The sequence below is a fragment of the Echinops telfairi genome, unplaced genomic scaffold, assembly GCF_000313985.2.
Source record: "Echinops telfairi isolate 266 unplaced genomic scaffold, ASM31398v2 ScPeMD7_655;HRSCAF=1070, whole genome shotgun sequence".
Lineage (NCBI taxonomy): Eukaryota > Metazoa > Chordata > Mammalia > Afrosoricida > Tenrecidae > Echinops > Echinops telfairi.
The window spans coordinates 30,390,905-30,417,730 of record NW_022104553.1 but is presented as its reverse complement, the minus strand read 5'-3'; the positions used below and the strand labels follow the sequence as shown (position 1 = coordinate 30,417,730).

Sequence of the window (26,826 nt, the reverse complement as noted above, 5' to 3'; positions counted from 1 at the left end):
TGTTCACCAAGTCTACAGGGGAACCAGAACCCTAGGGAGATGCGCAGCCTTAGAAGAACCGAGTGCCTTGAGATCCAAAGGGCAGAATTTGCCCAAGAGCAAAGTTCAGGAGGCGTGAACATGGGAAACTGAGGAAGGACTTGATAGCCGAAAGGACTGACCGTGGGTGCGAATTGTTGAATGGAACCTCCACCCAATTCACCAGAAAAAAAGGAGACGTGTTTTAAAAGGCTGGGAGTTGGAAACTTTGGGAGGTTCGTGCATTCACGTGCCTGGCAATGAATAATGGCTCTTGTCTAGGGCCTCCGCTGGGGCCTCCCAACTGGAAAGCCTAGATCCCGAAGCCACAGAGCCTCCCCAGATGGGCGGGGAGAGGAAGGAGACTCCACTCCTTGATGGACTGTGGCAGCATTCCCCATCGGAAGAACTTGTGGGCTGGGGAGATAACGTGTGGCCATCTCCAGGCAGTGTAATCTGAAACTGCAATCTGCTACAAGAAGAATTTGGCATTTGAATCCCACACTCAGCCCGGCCCAGGGAGCCCCAGCTCTGCGAATGCCCTGAGTGCAGGCCCCGGGACTCCAGGCAGAAGCAATGACACATCTGCTCTGAAGAGTCATGCTTGTGTGGCGACTCGGACCTCTCATGATCCCCGCAGGGGGCCACGTATTCACAATCCGAAACAGCAAAGGGAATGAGGAAATGACCTACTGTGGGCAGGATGACCTACTGTGGGCAGGATGGGGTTTAACGGCTACTAGAGAAAGAGGCCCCTCCCGCTGAGACCCTGGCCAAGGCCTTGCGAGCCAGCATGGCCGGAGGGGCAGGGAAGACAGCTGGTGGCAGCCAGGGCTGCGTGTGTACAGGGAGATGGGGGGTGGGCATCTCTTCCTGACCCAGCGCTGACTCCCGCAGGGAACTTCCAGGCCGGGGAGGACGGCCGGATTCTAAAGCGGTTCTGCCAGTGTGAGCAGCGCAGCCTGGAACAGCTGATGCAGGACCCCCTGAGGCCTTTTGTGCCAGCCTACTATGGTACGGTGGAGCAGGACGGCCAGACGTTCAACCAGATGGAAGATCTCCTGGCCGACTTTGACGGCCCTTCCATCATGGACTGCAAGATGGGCACCAGGTGAGGTTGGGGCACTCCTGGGGGCCCGGGCAGAGGGTTGGGGTGGGCGGACTTGAAGCCAGCCCAGCACACCTTGACCTCAGCAGCGGACGCAAGTTCCAGGGGTCCCAGATTCTTGGTTTCAGTTCTCCTCAGGTGGTCCAAGAAGTTGACCTTTCCGTACATTGGCCCCTTGGAAAGGCCTTTCTGAGAAGGGTCGGAGTGTTTTGCCCATGTGCCTATTGGGCTGCCTGTCTGACTTGCAAATCTTGATGTCGTCGGAACACAACTCTTGTGTTGGAGAAAGCTCCCAGCGCCAAATCCACCGACGCAGGGTCCAGCCCAGCTCGTAACACAGCTAGAGCCGCCAAAGCACCAGCCTTGTCGTTCCTCCGTGGAGCAGCTGGGGCTTCAAACTGCCGACCTCGGGCCGAGCAGCCCGGCCACACCACGCCCTCCCTCCTGCTTTTTCACTCTCGGTGGTGTCATTTGTTCAACGAGGTGCTTTTGCTTTCAGCATAAACCATGCTTTTATTTTTCATTAACAGATCATTGTATGGGGACACAGCTCTTGTCACAATCCAGACACCGCTTGCGTCAGGCGAATTCATACATATGTTGCCTTCATTCCTTTCTACACATTTACTTTCTGTTGAGCCCTTGGTATCGGCTCCTCTTTTATTCCCCTCCTCCCCCTCCTCCCAGGTCCTTTTAAAACCAAACAGATAAGCAAAGCTTCTAGTCTAGTTTGCAAAAACATTTATCTTTTTAATCATGAAGAATACTCTTGCGTCTAAGCAATCTTTGCCCACCCCAAGGTCCTGGAGACACGATGTTTCCTTCCATGAGCTTTGTTTGCACATTACTTCTGCAGCCCGTCCAGAATTCATTCTAGTGTACGGCGTGAGGTCGGGGTCCGGTGCCTTGTATTTCCATCTGGCTGTGCAACTGACCAGTCCCTGAGCAACAATGTCTTCTTTGCCACCCCCCGGGGGAGGGTGCCCATGCCTTGGCTGTGGCTTCTGTCCTGTGCCACTGGTGTATTGGTCCATCTTGAGTCAGTAGTATGCTGTCACACTCCCATATGTCTTGGGTACACCACTGTGCACAACTCTGGCATTGTACTTCCTAACCACCCTGGTCACCTCTCGTATCCCCAGGACCTACCTGGAGGAGGAGCTGGTGAAGGCACGAGAGCGGCCGCGGCCCCGAAAGGACATGTACGAGAAGATGGTGGCCGTGGACCCCGGGGCCCCCACCCCCGAGGAGCATGCCCAGGGCGCAGTGACCAAACCCCGCTACATGCAGTGGAGGGAGACGATGAGCTCCACCTCCACCCTGGGCTTCCGCATCGAGGGCATTAAGGTGAGAGCCTGCGTCCAGAGGGCTTGGACCAACCAAGAGCTGACCTGACGCCCCGCCCAGCTCCTCCAGGAACATGGGCAGGAGCGAGCGGCAGAGAAGGGAGAGGTGGAGCTGGAGGGAGGCTGCAGGGGCTGTGAGGGCCAGGGCGGGCCCTGTCCTCTAGTCTCGGTCCCCACACAGCAGCTGCTGGGACCCCACTCTCCTCTACCTGGAGGGAGCTTTCTTTTCTCCCCTGGTGGACTAGCTGTTCTCAGGAGCCCTGATGGCGTGAGGGATGGTGGGACCTCATTGGGCTGCCAACTGCAAGGTCCACAGCTCGAAGCGACCAGCTGCTGCATGGGGGACAGGCGAGGCTTTCGACTCCCAGACACAGCCTCAGAACCTGCTGGGGCCTTCTGCCCTGCCCTTTGGGGTTGGAATTGATGGCAGTGAGTCCAAGTTCTTCTCACTGGTCCCTCGGGGACACCGTTCAGCACACCCAACAACGGAAATCCCACTGCCATCAATGGAGTCCATTCCCTCTCAAACCTCCGTGGGTGCAGCCAGCCCCGTTTTTCTCCCTCGAAGCAGATGTTGACTTTGAACCTGCGATCTTACCAATGAGTAGCCCACACCCCCACCAGGGCTCTTTAGCTCCTACGGAAAGGTTAGCTATTCGAGAAACCCACGAGGTTCCTGGTAAGAAAGGCCTAGTGATGCTCATCGTCAACCAGAAGCTGAAATCGTATCTGCTAAGAAACTTCTCCCCCGACCCTGCTGGCCTCCTGTTCCCTTTCTACCCACCACCTGACTGCCCACGCCCACGGCCAGCAAGTGGACTCCAGCTCAGGGAGACCCTGTGGGGGGTTTCTGAGACTGTCGGTCTTTGAGGGCGCAGCAGCCTTGTCTTGGTCCCAGGGGGCAGATGGTGGGTTGGAACCAGTGACCCTGAGGTAAATAGCTGCCCGACAGCACCACTGGGGGTCCTTATGGGAAACCCACTTACTTGTTCCAGGGGTTTCTTTCTGCCAAGACGGGCCAAGAAATGCCCTTGTCTGTCTGGGGTCTTTCCTCACTTGAGTGCTCCCTGGTTCATTCCTTGCATTTTTCACACCACCATAAGCTCTCTCCCCTCTTGTCTCATCCAGAGCTCCCCTGCCCCCTTCTTCATCTGAGGGGCACTGTCTTTGTGGCAGGACTGCAGGCCCCTGTAGGTGTCTGCCCGGGCAGTTTCCTTCGGTGCCTCGGTGACACTGCGTGTACACGTGCCATTTTGCGAGGGCAGAGTTTGCGCTGCAAACTAGAGCCGTAGAAGGACTGCTGGGACAGCGCGCAGCAGCACTGGAGACCCTTGGTGACGTAGCGGGTTACCAGTTGGCCTGCCAACTCCAAGGTCTGCAGTTCAAAACCACTGGCTGCTCGGAGGGGAAGCAGAGAGATGAGGCTTTCCCATACGTTAGAGTCACCGCCCCGGAAGCCCACAGGGGTGGTTTTACCCTGCCCGGTAGGGTGCTATGCACCTGCACCGAGTCGACAGCAGGGAGTTTGGTTCAGAGTTGAGTAAGCAGTGCGGGAGTCCCACTGGTAACCAACCGGCAGCCCGAGAGTGGAGAGGGGTGGTCCACCCCAGCAGCCTCTCCCGGCACCAAGCTGCCAAGTCTGACCCTGTTGCTCCCCTTCTCAGAACCTTTCCACGGCTCCCTGGTGCCTGCGGGAGGGGTCCCTAGGTCTGGAGGGCTGTTGGTCTGTGCATCTCCCACCCCTTTTCCCTTCTCTCTTCAGGCTGCAGGGCAGGCGCTCATTTCCTCTGGAAGGTTCCACTCAGGCCTTTCCCACCTCCGAGGGGGCCCTGCCCCTGCGGACTCCAGTTTCCCTGTCTCCTTTGATATTTCACTTCCTCAGGGAAGCCCTCCCTGACTGCCCCCCTCCTCAGCCTGAGCCCTGGGGGCCTCGCCTCCTCTGAGCCCTCTGCACCTTCCTTACTCCTCCTCCTCCTCCTCTGAGGTGGTTTATAGGACACCAGTCCCCGTCTGACAGATCTGACCCACAAAGCCACAGTCCTCCCGGGCCACATGCAGCGTCACCTAATGCCCGTGCCAGCTCCAGGAGGCACACGCCCGCGCGGTCCCCGCTGTCCACTCGAGAACACCGCGCCGTGGCAGAAGGGACTTGGGGCGCACACTAGGAAGCAGCGAGTCACAATTCAGCCAGGTCCACCCCCCATCCTCCCCCTTCTCAAACCCAAGCCCACTGCCATCGAGTCGATGCTGGCTCACGGTGACCTCTAGGACAGGGGGGACCCGCCCGTGGGTTTCCCATACTGTGAACGCTGTACGGGAGCAGAAAGCCTCGTCTTCCCCCTCGCGGTGAGCAGCCGACCTCGTCACCCACTAAGGGAGCCAACAGGCGCCTTCGCCTGGCTAGACTGGCGTCAAAGGACCGGTTGCCCAGGAGGGTGACTTCTGGCGGGGTGGGCTCGTTTTCCCAGAACAGCAAGCAAGCTGGAGGCAGCTTGGGGGTGGGGGGGGGGCGGTGTTCTGAAGCTGCTCTGGGCTGGGGGTGGGAAGGAAGAGGCCTGATGCGGACTCCTTCACTGGCCCTTGCAGAAAGCCGACGGGACCTGCAACACCAACTTCAAGAAGACCCAGGAGCTGCAGCAGGTGACCAAGGTGCTGGAGGACTTTGTTGATGGAGACCGTGGCATCCTGGTGAGGGGACCTGACGCGCTTTGAGCCCGTCAGCTGTTGCCGTCTAGCAGACTTCCCCCAAAGGTGGCAGCTTAACCCACCACTGCTCACCACTGCCCCGAGGTGGGCAGTTTGCCCTGGACAGGCCTTGACTGATGGGGTGGGCTGCCGTCAGCTGGCTGGAGTTGGCCTCACCCTCGCATCTGACTGTTGGCCCAGCATGTTGGCTCAGGGCTTGGCCAACGCCTCCCGTGACCCAGCAGGCTGGCCCAGGAGTGGTCTCTTTGTGGAAGCATGTAGCCAAGGGAATGAGCAAGGACACAAAGCCACTCGTGCCTGCACTCAGAAGGCTGCTGCTGTCCACCATGTTCTGCCGGCCAAAGCAATGGCCAGGTCCATGTTAAAGCCGGCAGTCACCGTGCCCTGGGCCTGTGCTCTGTCCTCCGGTTTCCAGAGGCTTGTGTCCCGTTTGAGCCTCCTCTGGGCAGATGGACTTGAACCTCCCACTCTCTGCTCACCAGCTGAGCTCCTAACCATCTGCACTACCCAGGGCCCAAGCCTGGCGTACAGGGGACACTCATCCTACCCCGTGATGGGAGGGGCGCCAGGAACTGTGGGACTCCCTGCCATTGACCGTCCTCTGTGCCACCCTCTTCCACTTTCCCCATAGCTCCTCAAAGCCCATCCTGCCTAGCTCCTGCCGTCCTTGGGGATAGGGGTCAGGGTCAGATCCCACAGTGGGTCAGCCCCACCGAGTCCCCGTTGCTAACCAGGAACCCCTCCCTCTCGCAGAGGAAGTACGTGGAGCGCCTGGAATGCTTGCGAGACGCTCTGGAGGACTCCCCCTTCTTCAGGACCCATGAGGTGTGAGCCCTGGCCAGCAAGGGAGCTGTTGGGGGTAGGGCAGGGCAGGGGCGGTTTTTTCCCAGGTCAGGAGACCCCATGCTTTGGAGGGGTTGTCTGTGGTCAGCAGCAGAGGGGGGCTTCAGAGACATAAGAGCAGTTAGGGTGGGCAATGGGCCCCTCAACGGCTGTGACCTTGGGCCCTCAGCTTTGCCCTCTCTCCCGGGAAGCAGCACAGCAGTCCCCTCCTGGGTCCATGTGGGACAGGGGAGGTCCTGGAGACAGTGGGTGCTGGAAATTTGGCTCAGAAAGAGGGAGGGGTAGGAGTTAACCAGGGAGAGGAAGCAGCCAGCTATTGCTGGCCAGAGGGGCCAGAGGGGCTGGTACTGCCTTTCCTACTTGCCAGACAGGGAAACTGAGGCCGGAGGAAGGAAGCCACTAGCCTGTGGTCGCCACCAGCAGTCCTCTGGGCAGGCTAGCTACTGCCCATCTCCATGGGCCTCCTGGGCTTCTTCAGCAGCCTGTAGGCATTCTGAATTCTAGCCTTTGATCTGTGCCAGGTACTGGCCTCAGAGCCTCCGAGGGCCAAGTCAGGGAGCCTTTGAGGTCAGTGCCGCCCAGAGAGGGCAAGTCAGCTGCCCCAAGGCACACAGCCAGTGAGCAACAGAGTCAGGAAGCCATCTTGTCTGTTGGGGAGGGGACTCACCACTTCCCTTTCCCTGCAGGTTGTGGGCAGCTCCCTCCTCTTTGTGCACGACCACACTGGCCTGGCCAACGTCTGGATGATAGACTTTGGCAAGACTGTGGCCCTCCCGGGCCACCAGACTCTCAGCCACCGTCTGCCCTGGGCCGAGGGCAACCGCGAGGATGGCTACCTCTGGGGCCTGGACCACATGATCCGCCTGCTGCAGGGACTGGCCCAGAGCTGACACATCTGCCCACCACCACCTTTATTTATTGGGGGGTGCAAGTCAGCTAGGGGTGCCCCAAGATGCCATGGGGGCAGAGGTGGACAATGGAGGAGCCGACCTTGGGGTGGGGAGAGGCTGTGCTGTCCACCCCACAAGACCCGTGTGGAGAGTCTAGGGGGCGCCAGCCCTTCTGCTCCACAGGGTGGGAAGAACCCGAGAAAGTTCCTGATGCGTCAGTCAAACCAGAACTGGGTCCCAACAGCCAGGGGGCTGAGGGGGCTGCCTTCAGAGAACACAAGCCCCACGTCACTGGGTGCACCTTTGATGGTCACCGCGGCCCTGGCAGCTCTCCCTGGCTGAGCAGTCCCTCCCTGGATCCCCAGAAGACCAGCATCTATCCTGTGAACTGCCGGGGAGAGGCCACCCTCTGTATTTAGAGTCCACTCTGGGCTGAGCTGAGGAAGGTATGGCCACCTGCAACACTGCCCACGGGCCCTGATTGCTGCCAACACTAACGGGGGTCCTTCCAGGCCCCAAGGCACTACCTGTGGACCCCAGCCACAGCAGCCTGAGCCTCCAAGCCACCACTGTGACCCAACAGCCCTGTTCCTGGGCCCCACTGTGGCCTCCGGGACTCCCTGCCACCACCCTCCGTGGAAGTGGAGGACCCCACCTGGGGCGTGCCAGGTTCCCTGGCCCAGAGCACAGCACATACTCAGGCCCCGCTGCTTCTGGCACCTGCCTTAGGGCCTCAGGGCGGCCAAGGGGGGCAGCCAGCACCTACCTCTTCCCTTAGCTGAGGGATTCCCCCCCTGCTCTGATGACCTGCAACTATTTATCAGGGCAGCCGTTGTCAGGGGTGGCACAGTGGGGAGTGGGGGCTGTGACAGGAGGCAAGATGGCACCGAGACGCCTTCCCTGGACACCACGCTGCAATAAACGGGCCCTCGGTCAGCCAGTAGTCCTTTCTCTTGCATCTTGGGGTGGGGGCCCGGGCTGCGCGCCACAGCCTGCGCACCAGGGACTGGGGTGCCCAAAAGGGAACCTGAGGGGTGGGATGGGAAGGGGACAGACACCCAGAATTCCCAAGGGCTTCCAGGCCAGTGGGCAGGGTCAGGAATTGTCCCTTTTTACTTCCTCACCCACTCGCTAACCTGTCCTCTCCTCTGCATAAGTGAGCACTTTGCTGGGCAGTGGGGGTACAGCAGACTCAGGGAGACCTGCCTCTCCCCATATGGAGCACCCCATCCAGTGGGGCCATTCCCCCAAAACCCAAACCTACTGCCCACTGAGGAGATTCTAACTTATGGCGAGCCTATGGTGCAAAGTGGACAGTTCCTGGGGGAGGCTGGCGGAACCCTGAGGGGGGAGCCAGGGGTTTATTCTCTCAGAGCTTCTGGTGAGTTCAAACCACCAACCAGCACTTAACCACTGTGCCACCAAGGGCTGTCTGTTCCGCAATGAGGCCACCACACACGCTCAGGTACAGACACATCTGTATGGAAGCAGGTGAACACAAGCTGAGGGGGGTGGGGGTGTTGATGGGGACTCAGAGAGGCAGAGCTATTGGCTGGTGCTGGCCTGGGCAGCAGCTGCCCATGCGAGGCCTGCCCCGGCCCCGCCCTCAGGCAGCAGTGTGGCCTGCGCTAGCTGCTGCTCCAGGCACGTGTAAAACGTAGAGCTTCCACGGCACTCGCCTGGTGAGATGACAGTGGGCTGACTGTAAGTGGGGCTCGCCCAGCGGGAGACCTGACACAGGCGTGGTCAGCAGTGGGGTGAGGGGCTGGGCAGGGCTGGCACCGTCCTGCGCTCTTGGGATGAGAAGGGGTGTGGGGAGCCCACGTGCGGGGATGCAGAGCAGAGGAACCTGGCTGTGCCCCAGAGGAGGCCAGGCCCACTTGTCCACACGGGGTGGCAGAGCGGGCTCTGGTGGCGGCTGGCTAGCAGCCAGCACCATGCTGTCGAAGGAATAGGGCCTGGCCACAGAGGCCAGCCTGCACCCCGCCAGGGGGCACCACGTAGGACCTGCCGTCCTCGGCCCGGGACGGCGAGAAGTCTGTCAGCTGCAGGTTGCTCTCCTGGACCTGCTGGTAGTCCCACAGCTGGTAGTGCCAGCTCTTGCCCTGCTTAGAAAGCAGGTAGACAGTTCCCAGGGAGCCGGCCTCTGGCAGGGGGGGTGGCTGACAGGGTGTGCCGGGCACCGGGTGGAACAGGCCTGCCAGCTCAGGGTCTTCAGTGTAGCCGGGACCCGGCATGCCTGGTATGCCTAGCAGGACCCCTGAGGGGAACACAAAGGACACTGAGCGGGACTCGCTCAATTCCCCTACAGCCCCCATACCAAGTTAGTTACAGGGACTCTAGCAGAGGGGAGGGGTTAAGGGCTGGACTGGGGCCCCCCCGGGGCGGGGAAGCCAATGTTAAGCAGAGCACACACCACAGCCACTCCATGGAAGGCGGGCTGAGAGGGGACCCTGGCTCCCGCTCCTTTCAGGAGGGCAGGGTGTGACAAGTGCTGAAGAAACTGCCTTAACCCCTTTGGTATCGGGGGAGGGTGGGGGGCGGCACCAGCCAGCTGAGCGGTTCACACGCCCTGACTCAGGGCCACACCACCTTCCCCAGTTTGAGGTGAAAACTGTAGCCCCAGAGAGGTGAGGCTACTTGCTTGGGGTCCCAGACATGGCTGGGTCAGCCCTGGAGCATTTGGGTGCTGGATGCCCAGGCTGGGCTCGGAGTCTGAGTGCCAGGTGCCAGGCCCTGCGCCTCCATGGTCCCTCGAAAGCACATGGTGGGGGGGTGTGGTGCCCTGGGACTGGAGGGGCATGGACTCACCTGCACTCACTGCCCAGTGGGCCTTGTGGCCCTTCCTCTGACACGGTGCGTGGTTGAAGTCCTCATCGTAGCTGGAGCTGGTGCTAAGGTCAAAGCTAGGGTCTGCAGCTTGGCCCCGGGACCCCGGACCCCCACCCAGTCTGGCCGGGATACGGGATGAGAAGGGGCTGTCCGGAGATGAGGTGCTGCAGGATGCGGTCTCTGTTGGGCCCGCCCAGGCCACCACAGAGCAGCTCAGTGTGGCAGCCCAGCACCTCCTGGGCCAGCCTCCCCATGTCGGCCACTGCGAGCGAGCACAGACACACGGGGTGGGAGGGGCGGGCGGGGGCTCATTGCATGCCAGGCCTCCTCAGCCTCCACCACGCTCACCAGCGCCTACACAGGCGCAAAAGATGAAGCACGGAGAAGGGAGACTGGATTCTGCTTGCGACCCCTCCCACAGCTTGGAGGTGTGCGCTTCAGAAGCACTCTGCCATAAAGGGCTCATCTCGGACGTTTGCACCGCCCCCGGCCCACGCACAGCGGAGCCCCTCCTCCCATCAGCTCACCTGAGAACATCTCCCCCTGGGCAGTGTAGCCCCGCTCCAGTGCCACCTGCATGAGTCTCTCCAGGGGGACACCACTGGGGGGCGCCAGGAGGGTGCCAGCCATCCACAAGGCCACCAGCCCACACCTGCAGAGAGAGGGGCCCCAGCCCCCACCCCCAGCTCCTTAGTGACAAGACCCCCTGCCTGCCCTAGGGGAGTTGGCGTTTAGATTCATTTCTTCACCCAACTGTTGTTCACTCCCTCATTCATTCCAAGCCCCTGTTCTCAGCGCAGTGCCCCTGGGCCCACTCCTGGCTGGTCCCCCTCCCGCTCTCAGGCTGCTGGGATCCCCTCCCAGCCTCCCCTCAGAGGAAGCTCAGCATGGTCAGCGGCCGGGAACACCTACTGGGGGCCTTCTTGGATGCAGGAGGGCAGGTCCGCACAGAAGAGGATCCATCGCAAGTCTCTCCTGAAACTGGACCAGAGCTGCCCGTCAGGTGGACGGCGCCCACACCACCCTCCCGGTCTAGATGGCAGCAGATGGAGGCCAGGCCAAGGCAGCCGACTCCCTTCTTCCCCGAGAAGGCCCTGGTCCTCTCCAAAGCTCATTTTCTTGGGTGTCCAGGCAGCACCCCCCCCTTCCTCAGAGACTGCTGGGGGAAGGGAGAACATGGATGAGCCGAATCTCTCCTCCAGCTCCTGCTCGCCAGTGCCGTTTACCAAAGGGTGTGTGGGTTGTTACAGCTAAAATGACTTAGTATTGAAAATGAAAAGTTACTTTTACCCACTCGGAACCAGTGGGTTTCGGAGACTGTAACTCTTCACGGGAACAGAGAGCCTCATCTTTTTCCAAGGAGCAGCTGGTGGTTTTGAACTGCTGACCTCACGGCGAGCAGCCCAATGCCTAACCACTGCGCCACCCGGTCTCCTTAACAGCCTTACTCAATCTGGACTCATCTAGGCTCGTGGCCTAAGGTCAGTCTCTGATGGCCTGGCCAGTCTCACCTTTGGGGAGGCCACTGGAGGACCTCCACCTCCCTGCACCATGGACTCAGAAGAGGGCAAAGCACCCAAGCCTGGGTTCGGGGGAGGCCGTAGGGGACACCAGGGCTCCTGGCTCCCAGCGTGGGACTTGGGCACAGGAGGACTGACTATAGGTGTGAAACCACGCCACCCAGCTTCACGGCAGGCTGGTCCTTGGCTCCCTTTTGGGGCTCTGTCACGCCACTGGCCCCTGTGGGGCCCACCCCCAGCGGGTTGCTGACCAAGACAAAGACAGGAACAGCTGAGGCCCCCTGGAGAAGCGCCGGGCAGGTCCCAGGCACACAAAAGCAAGTGGCAAGTTGAACTGACTGCAGTGTGGTGGGGGCTCTGAGGACAGCAGACACACCGGGCAGGTCCCAGGGCACACAAAAGCAAGTGGCAAGTTGAACTGACTGCAGTGTGGTGGGGGCTCTGAGGACAGCTGACACACTCCTGAGCTAAGCCTGGCCCTCTCTGCGAGTCTGGGCAAGTCATGCCCCAAGCCCCACCCCAGCCAGGCAATCAGTCAAGGAGGGTTCCTGTCCCCTCCTGCCCTGCCCCCCCAGCCATGGTCCAGGGTCCTCCTCTCCAGCTGGGGTGCCCCAGCTTGTAGCCCCCACAGGCCATCTCTTAGCATGCAACTAGCTCTACTGCACGGCTCCCCAAAGACCTCAGATAGACAGGGTGTGACCCGCTGGACAAGTCCCACCAAGCAGCTTCCTGTGTGATCTGGCTCCTGCCACCTCCCTGTCACGCTCAGGATCGAGTGGCAGTTCCTCAACAAGGGCAAGTCCTCACGTCACGCTGGGTCTGGACACCAGCTGTCTGCTCGGCCTCATCATGCATCCCACTGGGGACTTGCTCAGTAACACCCAGGGTTCCCTTCCTCCAGGAAGCACCCTTGGTCCCAGGCTGGGACAGGTGCCCCCCCACCCCCCCATTCTGGGCTATCGCTGTTTGGGGTCCGCTTCCTCTGGTGAGAACAGAGCCTTCTTAGTGGCTGCAGAAACCCTAATAGGAGGTCTGGAGGCCACTGCACACCCCAAAAGGAGCCGGCTGGTGCCACCTAGGGACAGGCGGTCTGGGGCGATGCCTGGGTGGGGGAGGCAGGGGCCCTACCAATCCTTGTGTAGCTTCAGCAGCCTCTTCACGTCCTCTCTGCCAGTGGGGACGGGGCCAGCCTTCTCCAAAGCCTCCTTCAGGAGCTGACTCTTTTCCAGGCCGAAGACCAGCGGGAGAGCAGGCCCAGATGATGCCAGGGGTGGAGGTGGAGGTGGAGGTGGGGGCGGCAGGGGACCAGGGACCAGGAGGCTCAGGGGAGTCTGCAGAGACGTGACATCGGGGGTACTTGGAAGCAGTGGAGCAGGAACGAGGGAAGCCTGGGCTTCAGGGGCTGGGGGTTCGCGGGGACAGCCCCGAGATGTCATCTTGGAATTTTGGGAACAGCTAGGTGGAACGGGAAAAGGGATAGATCCTTTAGAAGGGGGTTGGAGGCTGGCCGCAGGGGGAGCTGAGCCCCGGGATGAAACAAGGCCCAGCCTTGAGTCTCGGGCAGAGGCAAGTCCTGAGGGGTCTGCGAGTTACTAAGGTCGGGAGGCTGCTGATTTCGTTGACTTTGCCATCTTACAAAGTCAGGTTTTTGTGGCATGGGGCCCCCGGGGCAAGTGACTAGTGGTTCTTACTTTGTCCAGGTCAAGATTTGGAAACGCGGGAGTTAATCTGGGGATGTGGGGTGTGACGTCTAAAGGGCGAGATTTGGGGAGCCCGAGGGAAAGGCTGAGGGCACCCCGTTGGGGTCGCGCCCTACCTCCTCGGTCGCAGCGGGTTGGGGTTGGCTTTTCCCATCCCCACCCCCACCCCCACCCCCACCGAGCTCAGCTTGGGGCTGACCTGAGTCAGAGGTCAGAAAGAACCCCTAAGGGACAACTGTCTAGTTGCGAAGGTCCTATAAATACTAAACGGAAGAAAAAGCCTGGGTTCGGGAGGGCTCAGGCACGAGAGTGGGAAAAGCGCCGACCCCCGGGGGGAAAAAAAATCAGCTGAGGAACCAGAAGCGCCACCCCTCCCGCAAAATGGCGACCGCGGCACCCAGCTTTGTCGTATCACGTGGAAGGGACTCACCACTTGGGCCCGCCCCTTTCACAATCACGTGGCAGAACGCGCAAAGGAACGAGAGGTGGGACTTTCAAATCAAGGGCCGCCGGAAGCGACTCCGGAGCGAACCGCGGCTCGATTGGCGAGAAGCGCGTGAGGGGGCGTATCCCTCACTGATTGGTCCACAGGTCCGAACGCAGTGGAAGGCTGTACCGTTATTCTGCCTCGGCGGGAACCCTAGCGCCGTTTTGATAGGCTAGGTAGTGGCCCAGGGCGGGACTTGACGTGATTGGTCAACCTATCAAATTTCCGCACACGGATTGGCTGACAGAAAGGGAAGGGCGGGGGCCGAGAGAGGAAGCTTTGTAGTCTCATCTCAGCAACTCGGAAGACGCTGCCTGCTGGAGTTCTTGCCCGGTCGGTGAGTAATCTCGGGCGGAGGTGGTCATCGACGTCGAGCGGCTGGAGCGAGGTGGAGTGTACGCCATCCCGCACCTCCTCTTGGGAAACTTCCTCGCCGCACGGGGCCAGGACGCCCCAAATTTAGCTCGCCTTCCCTAACTGGCTTTACATCCGGGTGTTTTCTCTTGGGCCGCCTTCGGGCGCGCGGGCCAATGGGATTCGCCGCTTCAGACGCTCCGCCCACTGGGCCCCGTGAAGCCTCCTGGGACTCGTAGTAAACCCTCCAGACTCGCCTCAGCACGCGGGCCGCGGTCCCCGAGTTCTCTTTCGCGGCGTTACCCAAACCGCCCCGCCTTTCTTTCTGCACTTTGTCTAAAGAGTCCCAGATCAGCCGCTAAAGGGGCGTTGGGACAAAGGGTTTGGGGCAACCCAGGTCTCAAGTCGCCCTTTCCTTTCGTCAGCGCTACCGGCCTCGGCACCTCTACCTCGCTCCATGGCAGTTCCCGAGACGCGCCCCAACCACACTATTTATATCAACAATCTCAACGAAAAGATCAAGAAGGATGGTGAGTTCCCGGGAGGGTCGCGGCGGCAGCCTGCCACCGCGCGAGCTGACCCTGCCACCCATCACTCTTCCCCAGCCACCCTCCCCGTCAGCCGGCCCCTGGCCGCCGCACGTGCTGTGCCCGCGCCCCGTGGATCCTCCGCTCCCGGAACCCTTCCCCGCGCAGGCCGTCGTAGGCCCTGCCCACCACGCTGGGCTCTCAGGGAGGGTGCTTCCCCAACGGCCGTTGGTTTGGGTGAGGGTACCCCCTGGGGCCCTCGAGGTCCCTGCCACCTTCTCAGTGGCAATGCACCCCAGTGAGGGCCCTTTGTATAAATCTCGACTGCGTTTTGGTCTTGCCACAGTGCTGGTGGGTAAACAAAAACAAGAGACGATTCCCCTTTCCCAGATGGACACTTCGACTCGAGGGTGACTTGACTAGCCCACGGTGGGTCACGCAGCAGGGAAGCGTGGCGGAGGCCAGCAGTTAAGGAATTCTGCCGAAGTGTGCGGGACACATGAGACCTCTCTACCACCTTGAACAAGTCAATGCCTATCTGAAGACAGGGCGCCTATAGCTGCTCTGCAGGGGCGTTTGGGGGGCGGGGAGTGAATTTGTGACTTAAGTATACACTTTTGCTTTTTATGGTACCAAGAGGGTTGGTGGGGAGGGGGGGACGTCTGGATAGCAGGGAGCTCACCTGGGAGAATCTCCGGAGTGGCTGGAATGAAATTCGCAGTTACTGATTGAAGCTGCTATGGAAGAAACTGAAGACAAGGATGGTGGCTCCGACATTTGCTTTCAAAGCATCCTGTCCAGCCATCTAGGTGGTGAGGTGCTGGGGACGTAGTGGTGATCGAGACAGCCCTAGCCCTCCCTTCAGGGAGCCACAGGCCTGTCATCCAGACGGTCAGGGCCCTCCATGATGTGCAGAAGGACAGGCCTGGGGTGGGAGAGACCATTTTGGAGCAGCTCTCCAGCTAGATAAAGCAGCCCTTGTACCTGACAGAGGAGGAGAGTGATTGTGATTTCGAGAAACAAACAAAAAACAACCCAGACCCCTTTCCCCGGAGTTGATGTTGACCAGTAGCAACCCCACGGGGACCAAGTTGAACCGCTCCCTGGGGTTTCCGACCCTGTACATTTTCACAGAAGCAGATGGATTCACCTGCCAGAGCAGCTGGTAGATTTGAACCCCTCACCTAGTTAGCCCAAACAACACACTGCCAGTGCGTTGATGCTGACTCATAGCAACGCTGTAGGGCAGGGTAGAACGGCCCCTGTGAATTTCCGAGACTTTATGGGAGTAAAAAGCCCTGTCTTTCTCCTGAGAGGTGTCTGGTGGTTTTGAACTCCTACCGTTCCAGATTGCAGCCCAATGCATAAATACATAACTGCTACCAGACCTTTGTGGTAAGACCAAGAAACCTAGTGGTGCAGTGGCGTATGTGTTGGGTTGTTAATTGCAGGGGCAGTGGTTGGGATCCACCAGCTGCTCTGAGGGAGAAAGAAGAGACACACCATCCCCCCCACCCCCCACCCCCGCCTTATCGTGATCCCAGTTCTACTGAACAAATCCGTCTAGACCAGATTAGTAGACCAGGATGTACACGGGGACAGATACAGAGCTGGAAACACTGGGAATCCAGGACAGATAAACCCTTCAGGACCTATAATGACAGTAGAGATACCAGGAAGGTAAGGGAAAAATGGGTGGGGAGAAAGGTAGAACTGATCACAATGATCTACATATAATTCCCTCCCTGGGGGATGGACAACAGGAAAGTGGGTGAAGGGAGACATTGGACAGTGTAAGACATGAAAAAATATTAATAATTTATAAGTTATCAAGGATTCGTGGGGGAGGGAGGGAAAATGAGCTGATACTAAGGGCTCAAGTAGAAAGCATATGTTTTGAGAATGATGATGGCAACAAATATACAAATGGGCTCGACACGATGGATGTATGGATTGTGATGAGTTGTACGTACCAGCCCCCAATAAAATTTTTAAAAGACTTTCTGCTCCCGTTAAGATTTACAGCACATTCTATTGCTTTGAGTTGGAATTGACTCAGTGACTGGGTTTTCGCCTTTGTAAGACTAGCCCTGCCTTTGTTGAGCTAAAGTCCTGCTTGCTGCCCGGGCCAGTTTGCTTGAGTTGGTGGTGCTGGGTTTGGGTTGCCTTGAGCGCCGGTCCCAGGTGTGCCTTGACTTCCTCAGCAGCCCCATGACACTCCCTGTGGGCCAGTGACTCGTGCCAAAATCGTGGGAACGAGAAAACAACCTTTGGCAGAGGCTCCGGGGGTGAGTTGCGAGCTGAGGGAGGTTGTCTGTGCAAAGCACTGCGTGGCGTCTATTCATTTTGTAGTTCGCGGAGAGGTTGGGAGGTTGCAGGACCGAGCAGACAGTGGCTCACACTCTGCTGCCATTGAGTCCGTTGCAGCTCATCGTGATCCCTCAGGATAGAGGAGAACTGTCCCTGTGGGTGTAAGAGTAGAAATGCGTTCGCGCTCTCCCCTAAAAAAGAAAAGAAAAGTAGAAATGCACGCCTTTCTTCCTCCGAGCAGCTGCTGGTTTCAAACTGCTGACCTTGAGGTTAGCAGCCCAATGCGTTGCCCAATACACTGCTGGGGAGCTAGTGTGGTAAACCAACTGGGTGGATAGGCTTGTGGCCTTTAAAAGCAAGAGACAGGTAAGTAAAAAAGGTGGGGTAGGGAGAGTGGTAGAGATTGGTGGGTGAGGGCAGGGTCTCTGAGGTGGGTCTTCGGTCAGACAGGCAAGCATCCGAGGAAGGGTACTTCTGGCAGAGGGGACCATCTGCGGGAAGGCCCTGAGGTGGAACGGGCCGGGAGGCTAGTGTGGCGAGGGAGGAGTGATGGAGCACGTTTGGGGAAGGGAGCTGCGATTGAGGAGGTCACCCAGGCCATTTGTTGAGGTGCTCAAACTCACCCACTGCCGTCGAGTTCGTTCTGACTCCTAGTGACCCTATAGGACAGCGTAGACTGTCCCCCTGTGGGTGTGTGAGGTTGCCAATCTTCACTGGACTGGAGCAGAGCTGCTGGTGGATTTGAACCGCCAACCTTGTGCTTAGTAGGCCAAAGCATATCCCACTAAGCCACCAGAGGCAGACAAAGCAGCGCTTCTGTTTGCTGACCGTGTGTCAGGCCACGGGGCTTCTAAACCAGTGGTTCTAAACTTGTGGGTCTCGACTCTTGGGGTTCGAATGACCCTTTCACAGGAGTCGCCTAAGACCATCAGAAAACACGTATTTCCAGTGGTTTTAGGAACCAAGACACACACACACAAGCTCTATCTGTCTCCAGGCGGGTCCGCCCACATGCAGATACGCCCACCTATGAGTACCCGGTGTGAAGACTTACCCATGCTACACCATGCTTTAAGACAAAATGTCATTGATTTGGCGTTAGAAATAAATATTCCACAACATATAACTATAGTGTTTTTGTGATTTATCACTGTGCTTTAAATATGTTCCATTTGTAACCATGAAAATACATCCTGCATATCAGATATTTACATGACGATTCATAACAGTAGCAAAATGGCAGTGATGACAACGAAAATGACTATGGTTGGAGGTCACCACCACATACGGAGCTGTGTTCAAGCGTCGCGGCGTGAGGAGGTTGAGAACCACAGCCTGTATGAGCTCTTCAGCAGCCCCCCATCCCACCGAGCAGCCCACTGGGCTCGGGTGGCTTTTGGTGGCTGCTGTCGCTGTCGTTGGGGGTTTTCTGGCCCATGGCATTCTGGGTGCTCTGCCTTAGCTGGTGATCTCCAGGGCACAGTGCCCAGATCGCTGCTCACTGCGGGCCTGTCCTCCCAACTGCAGAGCTGAAGAAGTCCCTGTACGCCATCTTCTCGCAGTTTGGCCAGATCCTAGATATCCTGGTGTCGCGGAGCCTGAAGATGAGGGGTCAAGCCTTCGTCATCTTCAAGGAGGTCAGCAGTGCCACCAACGCCCTGCGGTCCATGCAGGGCTTCCCCTTCTACGACAAGCCCATGGTGAGCACTGGGGCTCTGATGGGAGCGTTGTGGGAGAGCAGAGGGGCACGGTGGGGCTCTGCGACTGCCGTTCTTTGACTGATGGGGTTCAGGGAAGGCTTTCTGGGTGACGTGATTTTGAACTGGTCCCTTCTTGGCTCAAGTACGGGAGACCGGTCTCTCCAGCCTGGCTTCCTTAGAAGATGCTGATGGCACCTCTCCCAAGACAGGTGTATTTGTTCTTTCTGTGGTGCGGGTACACGTGACATTCTTGAAACCATGCTTCAAAGGCCTCACATCTGCTCTGGCCCTCCATACTCACCACCCAGCTTTTGCACGCAAGTGTTCAGCCCGAGAGCTGGGTTTTGCCCTGAACGGAACCTTTCATCTCAAGAGTGGAAGATGCCCCTGCCTGCTAGGGGGTGGGACAGTCAGAGAAGGGAGACTAGCCTCGGGCTCCTCCGGTGGGAGGACTTGGGACGGGCCAAGGCAGGAAGAGGCTCGTTTTATGTACGTTGAGATCAAGCAGCCGCCGAGGGGTCTGGTCTGCAGAAGTGAGGAATGGTGTAGGGGGCTCCAAGTAAAATTCCTGGTGCCCCGGCAGCACCGCTGGTTCCCTGGCCCTTTTCTGCTGTGTCCTCGTCAGTTTCCCATTTCATTGGATGGCAGTGTGCCTCGCGGCTCAGCTCCCTTGTGTCCGTGGCAGGTGACCTCCGTGTGGGGAGCATTGGGCCCTCAGATGGCCAGTAGCTGTTACCACAGCCTCTGGGAGTGGGAGCCTGGAGCTGCCATGGCTTCCGGTTGCCTGTCACGTGCAGTAGGAATTGGCACTTGGGGTGTAAAGGGCATCTGATTTTTTCCTGTACCCTGTTGGCCCTATTTTTGTCCCCCAACTTAGACCATATCAAGCACTCAGGCCATCTGAGTTCTGTCTGCTGTACCTTCAAGACAAATCCTCCGTCCGCCACTTGGTCTCCCTGCTCCGCTCCTCCCTCATGGAGCCACTCCTCACCATGGTCCTTCAGCTTCCAGGGCACCCCCCCGCCCCTTGCTCCCTTCATGCTGTCTCCTCTGCTTGTTCTGTGTGTGCGTGAACTGGGGGAGGGTTTTCAGAACACAGCGGGCTTCTGCTCAGTAACACGGACGCGTTTCGTTTAGCACCTTGGACTGCAGTCTCCCCGCGGAACATCACTCGGCCGCTCCCTGCCCGAGGTTCCTGTTTCCCTTCCTCTCTCCTCGCCCTCTGGACTTTGCCCCCTTGGTCAATGCTGCCCCTGTTCTGTTACTGTTCTCGGGGCCTGGCTCTTCCCCTGAAAACTGAGCCCTGGGGCTGGGCTCCTTTTCCAGACCTGCGGCCCCGTCTCGGGCTCCCCCCCACCCCTGCCCCGGAAGCCTGGTCTTTGTATATGATTTTTGAACTTTGTCCCTCTCTCTCCAGGCCCTTCTAATGTGATTCCTTCCAGAGCAGTTGGGGGTGATCCTGCTGATTCTTGAAGCACGGTGGCCACACCCTCGCTCTGTGCTAGAGCACTTGCTCCCCAGATGTGCGCGTGACCCCTCGCTGTGCCCCTCTGCATCAATGGGAACCTAGTGAGGCCTGTCCCGGGCACCCTTTCCGAAAACCTCAATTCTCTACAGTGCGTCCTATCCCCACCACCACCTCCGTCCATTCTTCCTCCTCCTCCCTCACATGCCACGCTGAGTGAGCTGCGGAAAGCAGGGACTTTGGAGTGGGGCCAGTGCTGGGCAGGTGAGGGAGAAAGACTTGCCGGGAAGGCTGTGGGCTGGAAGGCCTGCATTGTTCCCCAGCTCTGGCGGCCAACGCTGCGGGCTTCCACCTCTGGCCGGCCTCGTGCTCTGAGCTGCCTGTCTTCACTGCCCACTCACTGAGCACACGCTCGAGTGAGCTTCCATCCTCACAGCGGTGCTTCAGAAACCCAGACCTACCGCTGTGGAGTGGGCCCCAGGAGAGCTGCCCCCACACTGACAGTGACTGGGGGGGGGGGTTCCTGCCCGTCCTTTGAGTGGGCAGCTGGATGCTTTGACCGCTGCGCTACTGGAGGCCTGGCGACCCCGCAGGGTGGCTCCTGTAGCCCACTCTGCAGATGAAGCCAGCGCTGCCACGCGGTCCCCGTGGTGTTCCTCCACAAGCCTGTGTTCCGCCCTACAGCGGATCCAGTACGCCAAGACCGACTCGGACATCATCGCCAAGATGAAGGGCACCTTCGTGGAGCGGGACCGCAAGCGGGAGAAGAGGAAGCCCAAGAGCCAGGAGACCCCCTCAGCCAAGAAGGCTGTGCAGGGCGGGGCTGCCGCCCCCGGGGTGGGGGCCGTCCCGGGGCCTGTCCCGGTAAGTGATTGTCCACTTCACCTTCATTCCTCTCAGCCACACGGCCTGGTCGCAGCACGTGGCGGGAGGACTTCCCTTGAGGGTTGACCCCTTCCATCCATCCATTCATTCATTCCGTGATGCGGGTGTTAAACACCACACGGCGGGCGCTCCGCTCAGTGCCTGGCGCTTTTTTCGGTGGCTCTGTCTCTTGGCTCCTTTCTTGCTCCTCGGCGCTGATTTTAGTCTTCCTTGTGAATCAGGAATCAAGCCCGGCTGGGTGAATGGGTTCCACACCAGGCTGGCTGTGTGAAACCACCACCAGTGGGAGAAAGGTGGGGCAGTCTGCGCCCGTACAAGGCTCCAGTCTCGGGAACCTGCCAGGCAGTGCTTCCCTGTCCCTCCATGGCAGGGAGTTGGTTCGGGTGTGTGGGGAATTCGGAGAGCAGAGTGAACGAGCGCCCTGGCCAGGCCAGGTGGCTTTTGGGGATGAGGTCTTGGGAAAGAGCTAGCCAGGGCAGGTCTGCGGGGGTGGGGGCTCCAAAAAGCACCCGGAAAGACGAAATGGAAAGAGAATGGAGTTCTCCCAGACTTTGGGATACCCCCTGTTTGCCATAGCGACCCTATAGGATAGAGTAGAACTGCCCCTGTGGGTTTTTGGGGATGGTGGGTTTTTACAGGAAAGGAAAAGCTCATCTCAGAACGCTGGTGATTGCAAACTGCCAGCCTTGCAGTTAGCAGCCCAGCGCAGAGCCCGCTGCACCACCAGGGCATAGCACTAGACGGTCACAGGGTGAGGTGGCGGGATCCCTTTTCCCTGAAGCCCCCAAACAGAGCTAAGAGGTGTTGGACGCTGCCCGGACAGTGGCTAGCTGGGGGCCCCAGCGTTGCTAGGATGTCACTTTTCAAGTTCACTTGTCATTCGATGTGGTTCCTGCGGGTACCGTTGGTGGAAAGGGTCTGTTTTTCAGCTATCTGGGCCAAGGCAAGGCCCAGGCTGGCAAGTAGAACAAAGCTAGAGGGACACCTTGTACGCATCATGAGCAAGCTCTAGTGTGGCGTTGGGGTACAGAGGAGAGAGACTGATGGACAGGCAGGAGTCCACACAAACCGCCCTCCAGCGGCCTCTTGACTTCGGGAGCCGCTGCAGGTCAGTGCGGCCAAGAGGATTCTTCCTTCTAAGGTGCCGTCGGGCCGCCGGCTGCCCTAGGAGGGGGGAAAGGAGCCCAGTCCTCGAGCTAAAGATAGAGCGGTGTGAGAGGACTCACAGGCCCCCGTGTGACTGCTAAGGCGAGGAAGGTTCTAGAAAACAAAACAGGAAAGTGTCTCCCTGACACTAGTGATGGCAGGAACATGGGAAACATCCTGTTTTCTAAACAGGATGCAGAAAGCACAGTGGGAGCTATCACGAGCACCCCACCCCACCCCAGTCACCGGACCGGACTCGCTGGGTTAGTCTCGCTGATTGGAGCTGGCTTCATGTGTCCCGCCCCACATCCCCACACGTCAGCCAGCGCCTGGGCTCCTCGCCTGGCTTCCCCACTGGTGGGGCCCAGCTTTTCTGCCCACACCTGACTCTCCAGGCTCCGATTCCCACTCGCCCTTCCACTGTCAGTTTTTCTCTGGGTCTGGGCCCGTATCCCTTCCCCACTGAGTTCCCTTGGAATGAAAGTACCCCTGACTGCATTTCTAGCAGATACAAGAGGCCTGTTGGAAGTGGGTGTCAAAGCCATTGAAAAGAGGAGATTTCCGCAGCTTGCTGAGGGTGCCCACCCCCCAGTACTCTCTAAGTTTGGGCTCCCTGGCATTTTGGTGTTGGTGTTTCTGTTCATCTGTGTATGATCAAGGTCTGGTTGTGTTGGCAAGTGTTCTCTTGGTTTCTCCCCTTCCCTTTGGTCTGCTCTGGGTCTTCTGTCCGTCCCTCTCCAGGTGTGTCCTTCCTGCTTCCCTCTGTCCCGTCCCAAGCCTGGCTCAGGCAGCGGGTCTTCCCCCACCCTGTCTGCCAGCCGAGTCTCAGTCTCGCTGCCTCTCCCCGCAGGGCATGCCACCCATGACACAGGCTCCCCGCATCATGCACCACATGCCCGGCCAGCCACCCTACATGCCTCCCCCTGGCATGATTCCACCGCCCGGCCTGGCCCCTGGCCAGCTCCCTCCAGGAGCCATTCCTCCACAGCAGCTGATGCCAGGACAGATGCCTCCTGCCCAGCCGGTAAGTATCTAGCGGTTTGGGGTTTTTTTTTGGGGGGGGGGGGGGGGGTCTCTGGAGAATCTCGGTGACCATTGGGTGGCCTGGCTGAGGGGGTGGGTTGGAAGAAAATGGAAGTGTCCCAGCCCCTGTTCTCTGGAGGGAACTAAGACTTGTATGTGTGGAGAGTTGGGCTCTGACATGGCACAGTAATAGAAGGGGACTTGGGTCTGCTCTAAGGAGGGGGCAGAGGTGCAAGGCGGGCCTGGGAAGGTCAGGTGAGGGTGAGTGCAGACCCGGGAGTGGGAAGTTGGGGGCGCAGGGTCTGGCACTCCAGCCCAGGCTCTGGGGGCACCGCAGGGACCTGACTAGAAGCATCTCTGGCCACCTGTGTCTCACCGTGTGGTGGTGGGACCCACAGCAAAGGCACAGTGTCAGGTGGTGGTAATCGCTATTAAGAATTTAAACAGGATTCATCTGAGCAAAGGTGGGGGGGGCGCATTCCATCAGACTCCTGTGCTCACGGGCCTGCCCTTTCTTGCATGCAGCTTTCTGAAAACCCGCCGAACCACATCCTGTTCCTCACCAACCTGCCCGAGGAGACCAGCGAGCTCATGCTGTCCATGCTGTTTAACCAGTAAGTAGGCCCGTGGTGGCGGCAGTGCAGGGAGCAGGCCTCCGAGCTGAGCCCTGGGCTGGCTGGCACGAGGGGTGGTGTCTGATGGTGTCGGTGGGGCGAGGCCCATGTTGGCAAGCATCTGGGCTCCACCCGGCTTGTTCAGAAAGGGAGAACCACGGGGGCCTGTTCGGAGCTTAGCCAGCTGGCGTTGGGTACAGCAAAGTCAGCGCTGTGCGCGTGTATGTGTGTGCACGCGCGCTTCTGCTAGTGTCTCCCACACAGCGAGCCAGCCGTGTGCGTGATTATAAGCGGAGGCAGCCTGGGGCCGTGAAGGCAGGCAGGGGCTTCTGCGGGTTTGATTCTGTGGGAAAGGAATAGATGGGAACCTAGGGAAAAGCCCCAACCCAGACTCGGTGCCGTCGAGTCGATGCTGACTCGTAGCACCCCTGCAAGACAGGGCAGAACTACCTACCCCATGCGTTTCCGAGACGAAGTCTTCACAGAAGAAAGCCCCGTCTTCCCTCCCAGAAGTGTCAGTAGGGTTCGAGGCAGCTTCACGGGGAAGTGTAGGCATGGTTCACCTGGAGGGGGCAGTGTTCTGTTTCTCACTCTGGCTGGGTGTCAGGCTGCTGGTTGTGTGGGCACAGAACTATTTTTACGTGGCTCGAGTTTGTCTGTTTACATTAGGGGTTTTCTGCTCCCCACTAAATACCTTGCGGGCGGGCTGATTCTTGGTTGTGAGGCTGTCCTGTGTGTTGTGGGACGTTCAGCAGAATCGCTGGCCTCTGCCCCCTAGGACACAGCAGCACAGCCCCCTTCTATGATCACAGTTTTAAATTGCCAGACATCCGCTGGGGGGACGCAATTGTTCTCGGTGAGACTCAGTGTGTCTCTGCCCCAAACCCACTGCTGAGGAGCCCATTCCAAAGCCTAGCGGCCCTGAGGTCACAGTGGCCCTTCACACTCAGGTTTTGGAGGCTGTGAATCTGGAGAGGCGGGCAGCCTTCCTGCAGAGTGGCTGGTGGGTTCAGGCTTCCCAGCATGCAGCTGCACCCCTCGGGTTGGAACCCGTGTCTGCCCGAGTGTGTCCTTGAAGGTGCCCTTCCCTTTCCTCAGGTTCCCCGGCTTCAAGGAGGTCCGCCTGGTGCCCGGGCGGCACGACATCGCCTTTGTGGAGTTTGACAACGAGGTGCAGGCAGGGGCTGCCCGCGATGCCCTGCAGGGCTTCAAGATCACCCAGAACAATGCCATGAAGATCTCCTTCGCCAAGAAGTAGCGCCTTTTCCCTCTTGCCTGCCCCTGTCTCTGCTCCAGGGTGCCCTTCCCCGCCCCGGCTCAAGCCCCTGAAGGTAAGTCCCCGTCGGGGGCCTTCTCTGAGCCACGTGTGAGTGAATGGTCGCCACACAGCATTGTACCCAGAGTCTGTCCCAGACATTGCACCTGGCGCTGGTAGGCTGGAATTAAAGTGTTTTTGTGAGGTTTGGTTTTTCACAACCGTTGGCGTGTCATTTCTTCCATGCTTGCCCTTTGAGGTTTGCAAACGTGCGGAAAACCAGAGAGCAGTGTAGGGTTACTGTCCGGCCTAGGAGCCCAGGTGGCAGAGGAGGGCAGCATTGGTCTGCTCACTGCAAGCTCAGGATGCAAGTAGACCACCCGTTACTGCGGGAACGGATGAGGCTGTACTGCTCCCTGAAGGTTGACGTTCTCAGTCCTTTAAGTCACCTTTAGGATGTGTGCACGCTCCTAGGTAGGCTCGGTCCTAGGTAGGCTCGATCCTAGGTAGGCTTGGTCGGCAGCACAGCAGGAAGCAGACACCCCGCCCCGCCGTGTGCAGTGGGGGCAGGCTGTGGACTGCACAAAGACGTCTTCGTTAGGGCACACCACGTGGTTTTCTCATCGACTCGAGTGCCCTGAGGGAGAAGCTTTCCTCCGTCTTTTTTTTTTCACGTGTCCCAAAGTGCCAGCTACCTTGGCCGCAGTCCCACCCAAACCCCTCTAGGAGTTCCAGGTGGGCAGAGATGGCACACAGGAAGCTGGGTGCTCATGGGGTCCTTGGGCAGATAGGAACAGCAGTTGGGGCTCGGGACATCTGGTTCAAGTCGACATGCCCCAGATTGAGCCGCAGTCGAGGGCTCAGACAGATGCCAGGCCCCAGTGCCCATGGCTGTCAAGTCAGTTCTGTCTCAAGAGTGACCTGGTGCAGGGTGTCCGGGGCTGTCCAGGGGCAGACAGCCTCACCTTCCCCCTTGGCACGGCTGATGGGCGAGAACCTCCGACGTTGCCGTTGATGCCCAGCGCTTCACCTACAGCACCACCAGGCCTCCTCGTAGCCCGGATGCGCAGGTCCCACAGGTGAAGGTGGCCACCTCAGACCCAGTCTTTCTGACCCTGACATTGAGCACTGGGCTGTAACTGAAAGGAGGGTTGGGGGGCGCATTGGAGAAAGACCTGGCATCTGCTTCTGCAGGGCTGGCAGATGTGCCCGGGCTCATGGGCTGCCTCCAGGTAGAGTCGGCTTCTTGACACTCAGCAGCCCTGGCTCGGCTCGGAGCTCAAAATGTCATTGCTGGCTGGCTGGGCAGCCTGGCATCCAGAAGAGAGCCAATGGGGTGGGGGGCGGTGTGTTAGTCTGGGTGGACTAGAGAAGCAATTCATAGACATATAAAGGGTAAATGTACATTAAGAAAAAGCAGCCCAGTCCAAGCCCTATGTCCAACATTATCCCATGTCTGAAACCGATCTACAAAGTCCTCTTCAGACACACAAAACACATGCAATGACACTGAATGCAGGACGATCACAGGCCAGTGGGTAGAAAGTCTTTGAATCCAGTGGTAGTGTAAGCATCTCAGCATTGGCAGGGGTCTCCATGAGGCTTCTCCAGCACTCAGGGCTTGAAGCAGGAGGAGCAATGAGGCTGTTAATATCAAATGCAGACCCCCTATCCCTTTGGCATTGAGAGGGCACTGGTGCCCATCACAGGAAGTGCAACGCCAGTGTGTCCACCCTGAGGACCGAGGGTCTGGGACTTACGTGCAGGTGTTCTGTGGCTAGGGGCACTGGTGCGGTGGTTAAAGACAAGGTTCAGACTGGTTTGAACCCACCAGCCTGCTCCCTGGGAACAGGAGGACCCCAGGGTGTGGGGGCGCAATTGTGCTCTGCCCCCTCCGGTTGCCCTTCAGCCGCATTTATTTCCTTGTAGCCCTGGCAGTTTCATTAAGGAAGTTGGGCTTGTCCTGATGAGATTCCCACTGGCTGACCCTTTCACAGGGGTCGCCAGATTCATAACAGTAGCAAAATGACAGCCATCAGTGTAAGATATGAAAATAGTCATTTAGAATGTATCAAGGAGTTGGGGGGGTGGGGGGCG

General features: G+C 58.9%; 3 protein-coding genes across 4 annotated transcripts in view; 2 read left to right on the top strand and 1 right to left on the bottom strand.

The window, feature by feature from the left end:
* The window catches only part of ITPKC (inositol-trisphosphate 3-kinase C), a 22,542-nt gene extending 14,695 nt beyond the window's left edge, over positions 1 to 7,847 (top strand). The window contains exons 4-8 of the mRNA XM_045292699.1: positions 916 to 1,129; positions 2,269 to 2,473; positions 5,059 to 5,160; positions 5,932 to 6,003; positions 6,708 to 7,847. Of these exons, the coding sequence (XP_045148634.1) occupies positions 916 to 1,129; positions 2,269 to 2,473; positions 5,059 to 5,160; positions 5,932 to 6,003; positions 6,708 to 6,911 (797 nt within the window). The 3' untranslated portion in view covers positions 6,912 to 7,847. The remainder of the gene's footprint in view (positions 1 to 915; positions 1,130 to 2,268; positions 2,474 to 5,058; positions 5,161 to 5,931; positions 6,004 to 6,707) is intronic.
* A 532-nt stretch (positions 7,848 to 8,379) lies between these two features.
* On the bottom strand, positions 8,380 to 13,328 carry CUNH19orf54 (chromosome unknown C19orf54 homolog). Of its 2 annotated transcripts, XM_045292807.1 has the most exons (7): positions 13,163 to 13,328; positions 12,392 to 12,718; positions 10,656 to 10,724; positions 10,271 to 10,395; positions 9,876 to 10,005; positions 9,723 to 9,793; positions 8,380 to 9,171 (listed from the first exon to the last, which is right to left on the bottom strand). In XM_045292807.1, exons 2-7 carry the CDS (start codon positions 12,697 to 12,699, stop codon positions 8,834 to 8,836), a joined length of 1,041 nt encoding a protein of 346 aa, XP_045148742.1. In that variant the 5' UTR covers positions 12,700 to 12,718; positions 13,163 to 13,328; the 3' UTR covers positions 8,380 to 8,833. The 2 variants fall into 2 exon arrangements, with proteins under 2 accessions (XP_045148742.1, XP_045148743.1); XM_045292808.1 differs by lacking the exons at positions 9,876 to 10,005; positions 13,163 to 13,328 and having other exon boundaries at positions 9,723 to 9,805; positions 12,392 to 12,469.
* Positions 13,329 to 13,745: 417 nt separating this feature from the next.
* On the top strand, positions 13,746 to 24,950 carry SNRPA (small nuclear ribonucleoprotein polypeptide A). The gene is made up of 7 exons (XM_004710338.2): positions 13,746 to 13,787; positions 14,230 to 14,334; positions 18,169 to 18,341; positions 20,491 to 20,670; positions 22,688 to 22,861; positions 23,386 to 23,474; positions 24,573 to 24,950. The coding sequence occupies exons 2-7, from the start codon at positions 14,262 to 14,264 to the stop codon at positions 24,730 to 24,732; spliced, it is 849 nt and encodes a 282-aa protein (XP_004710395.1). The 5' UTR covers positions 13,746 to 13,787; positions 14,230 to 14,261; the 3' UTR covers positions 24,733 to 24,950.
* The last annotated feature ends 1,876 nt before the right edge of the window (positions 24,951 to 26,826 follow it).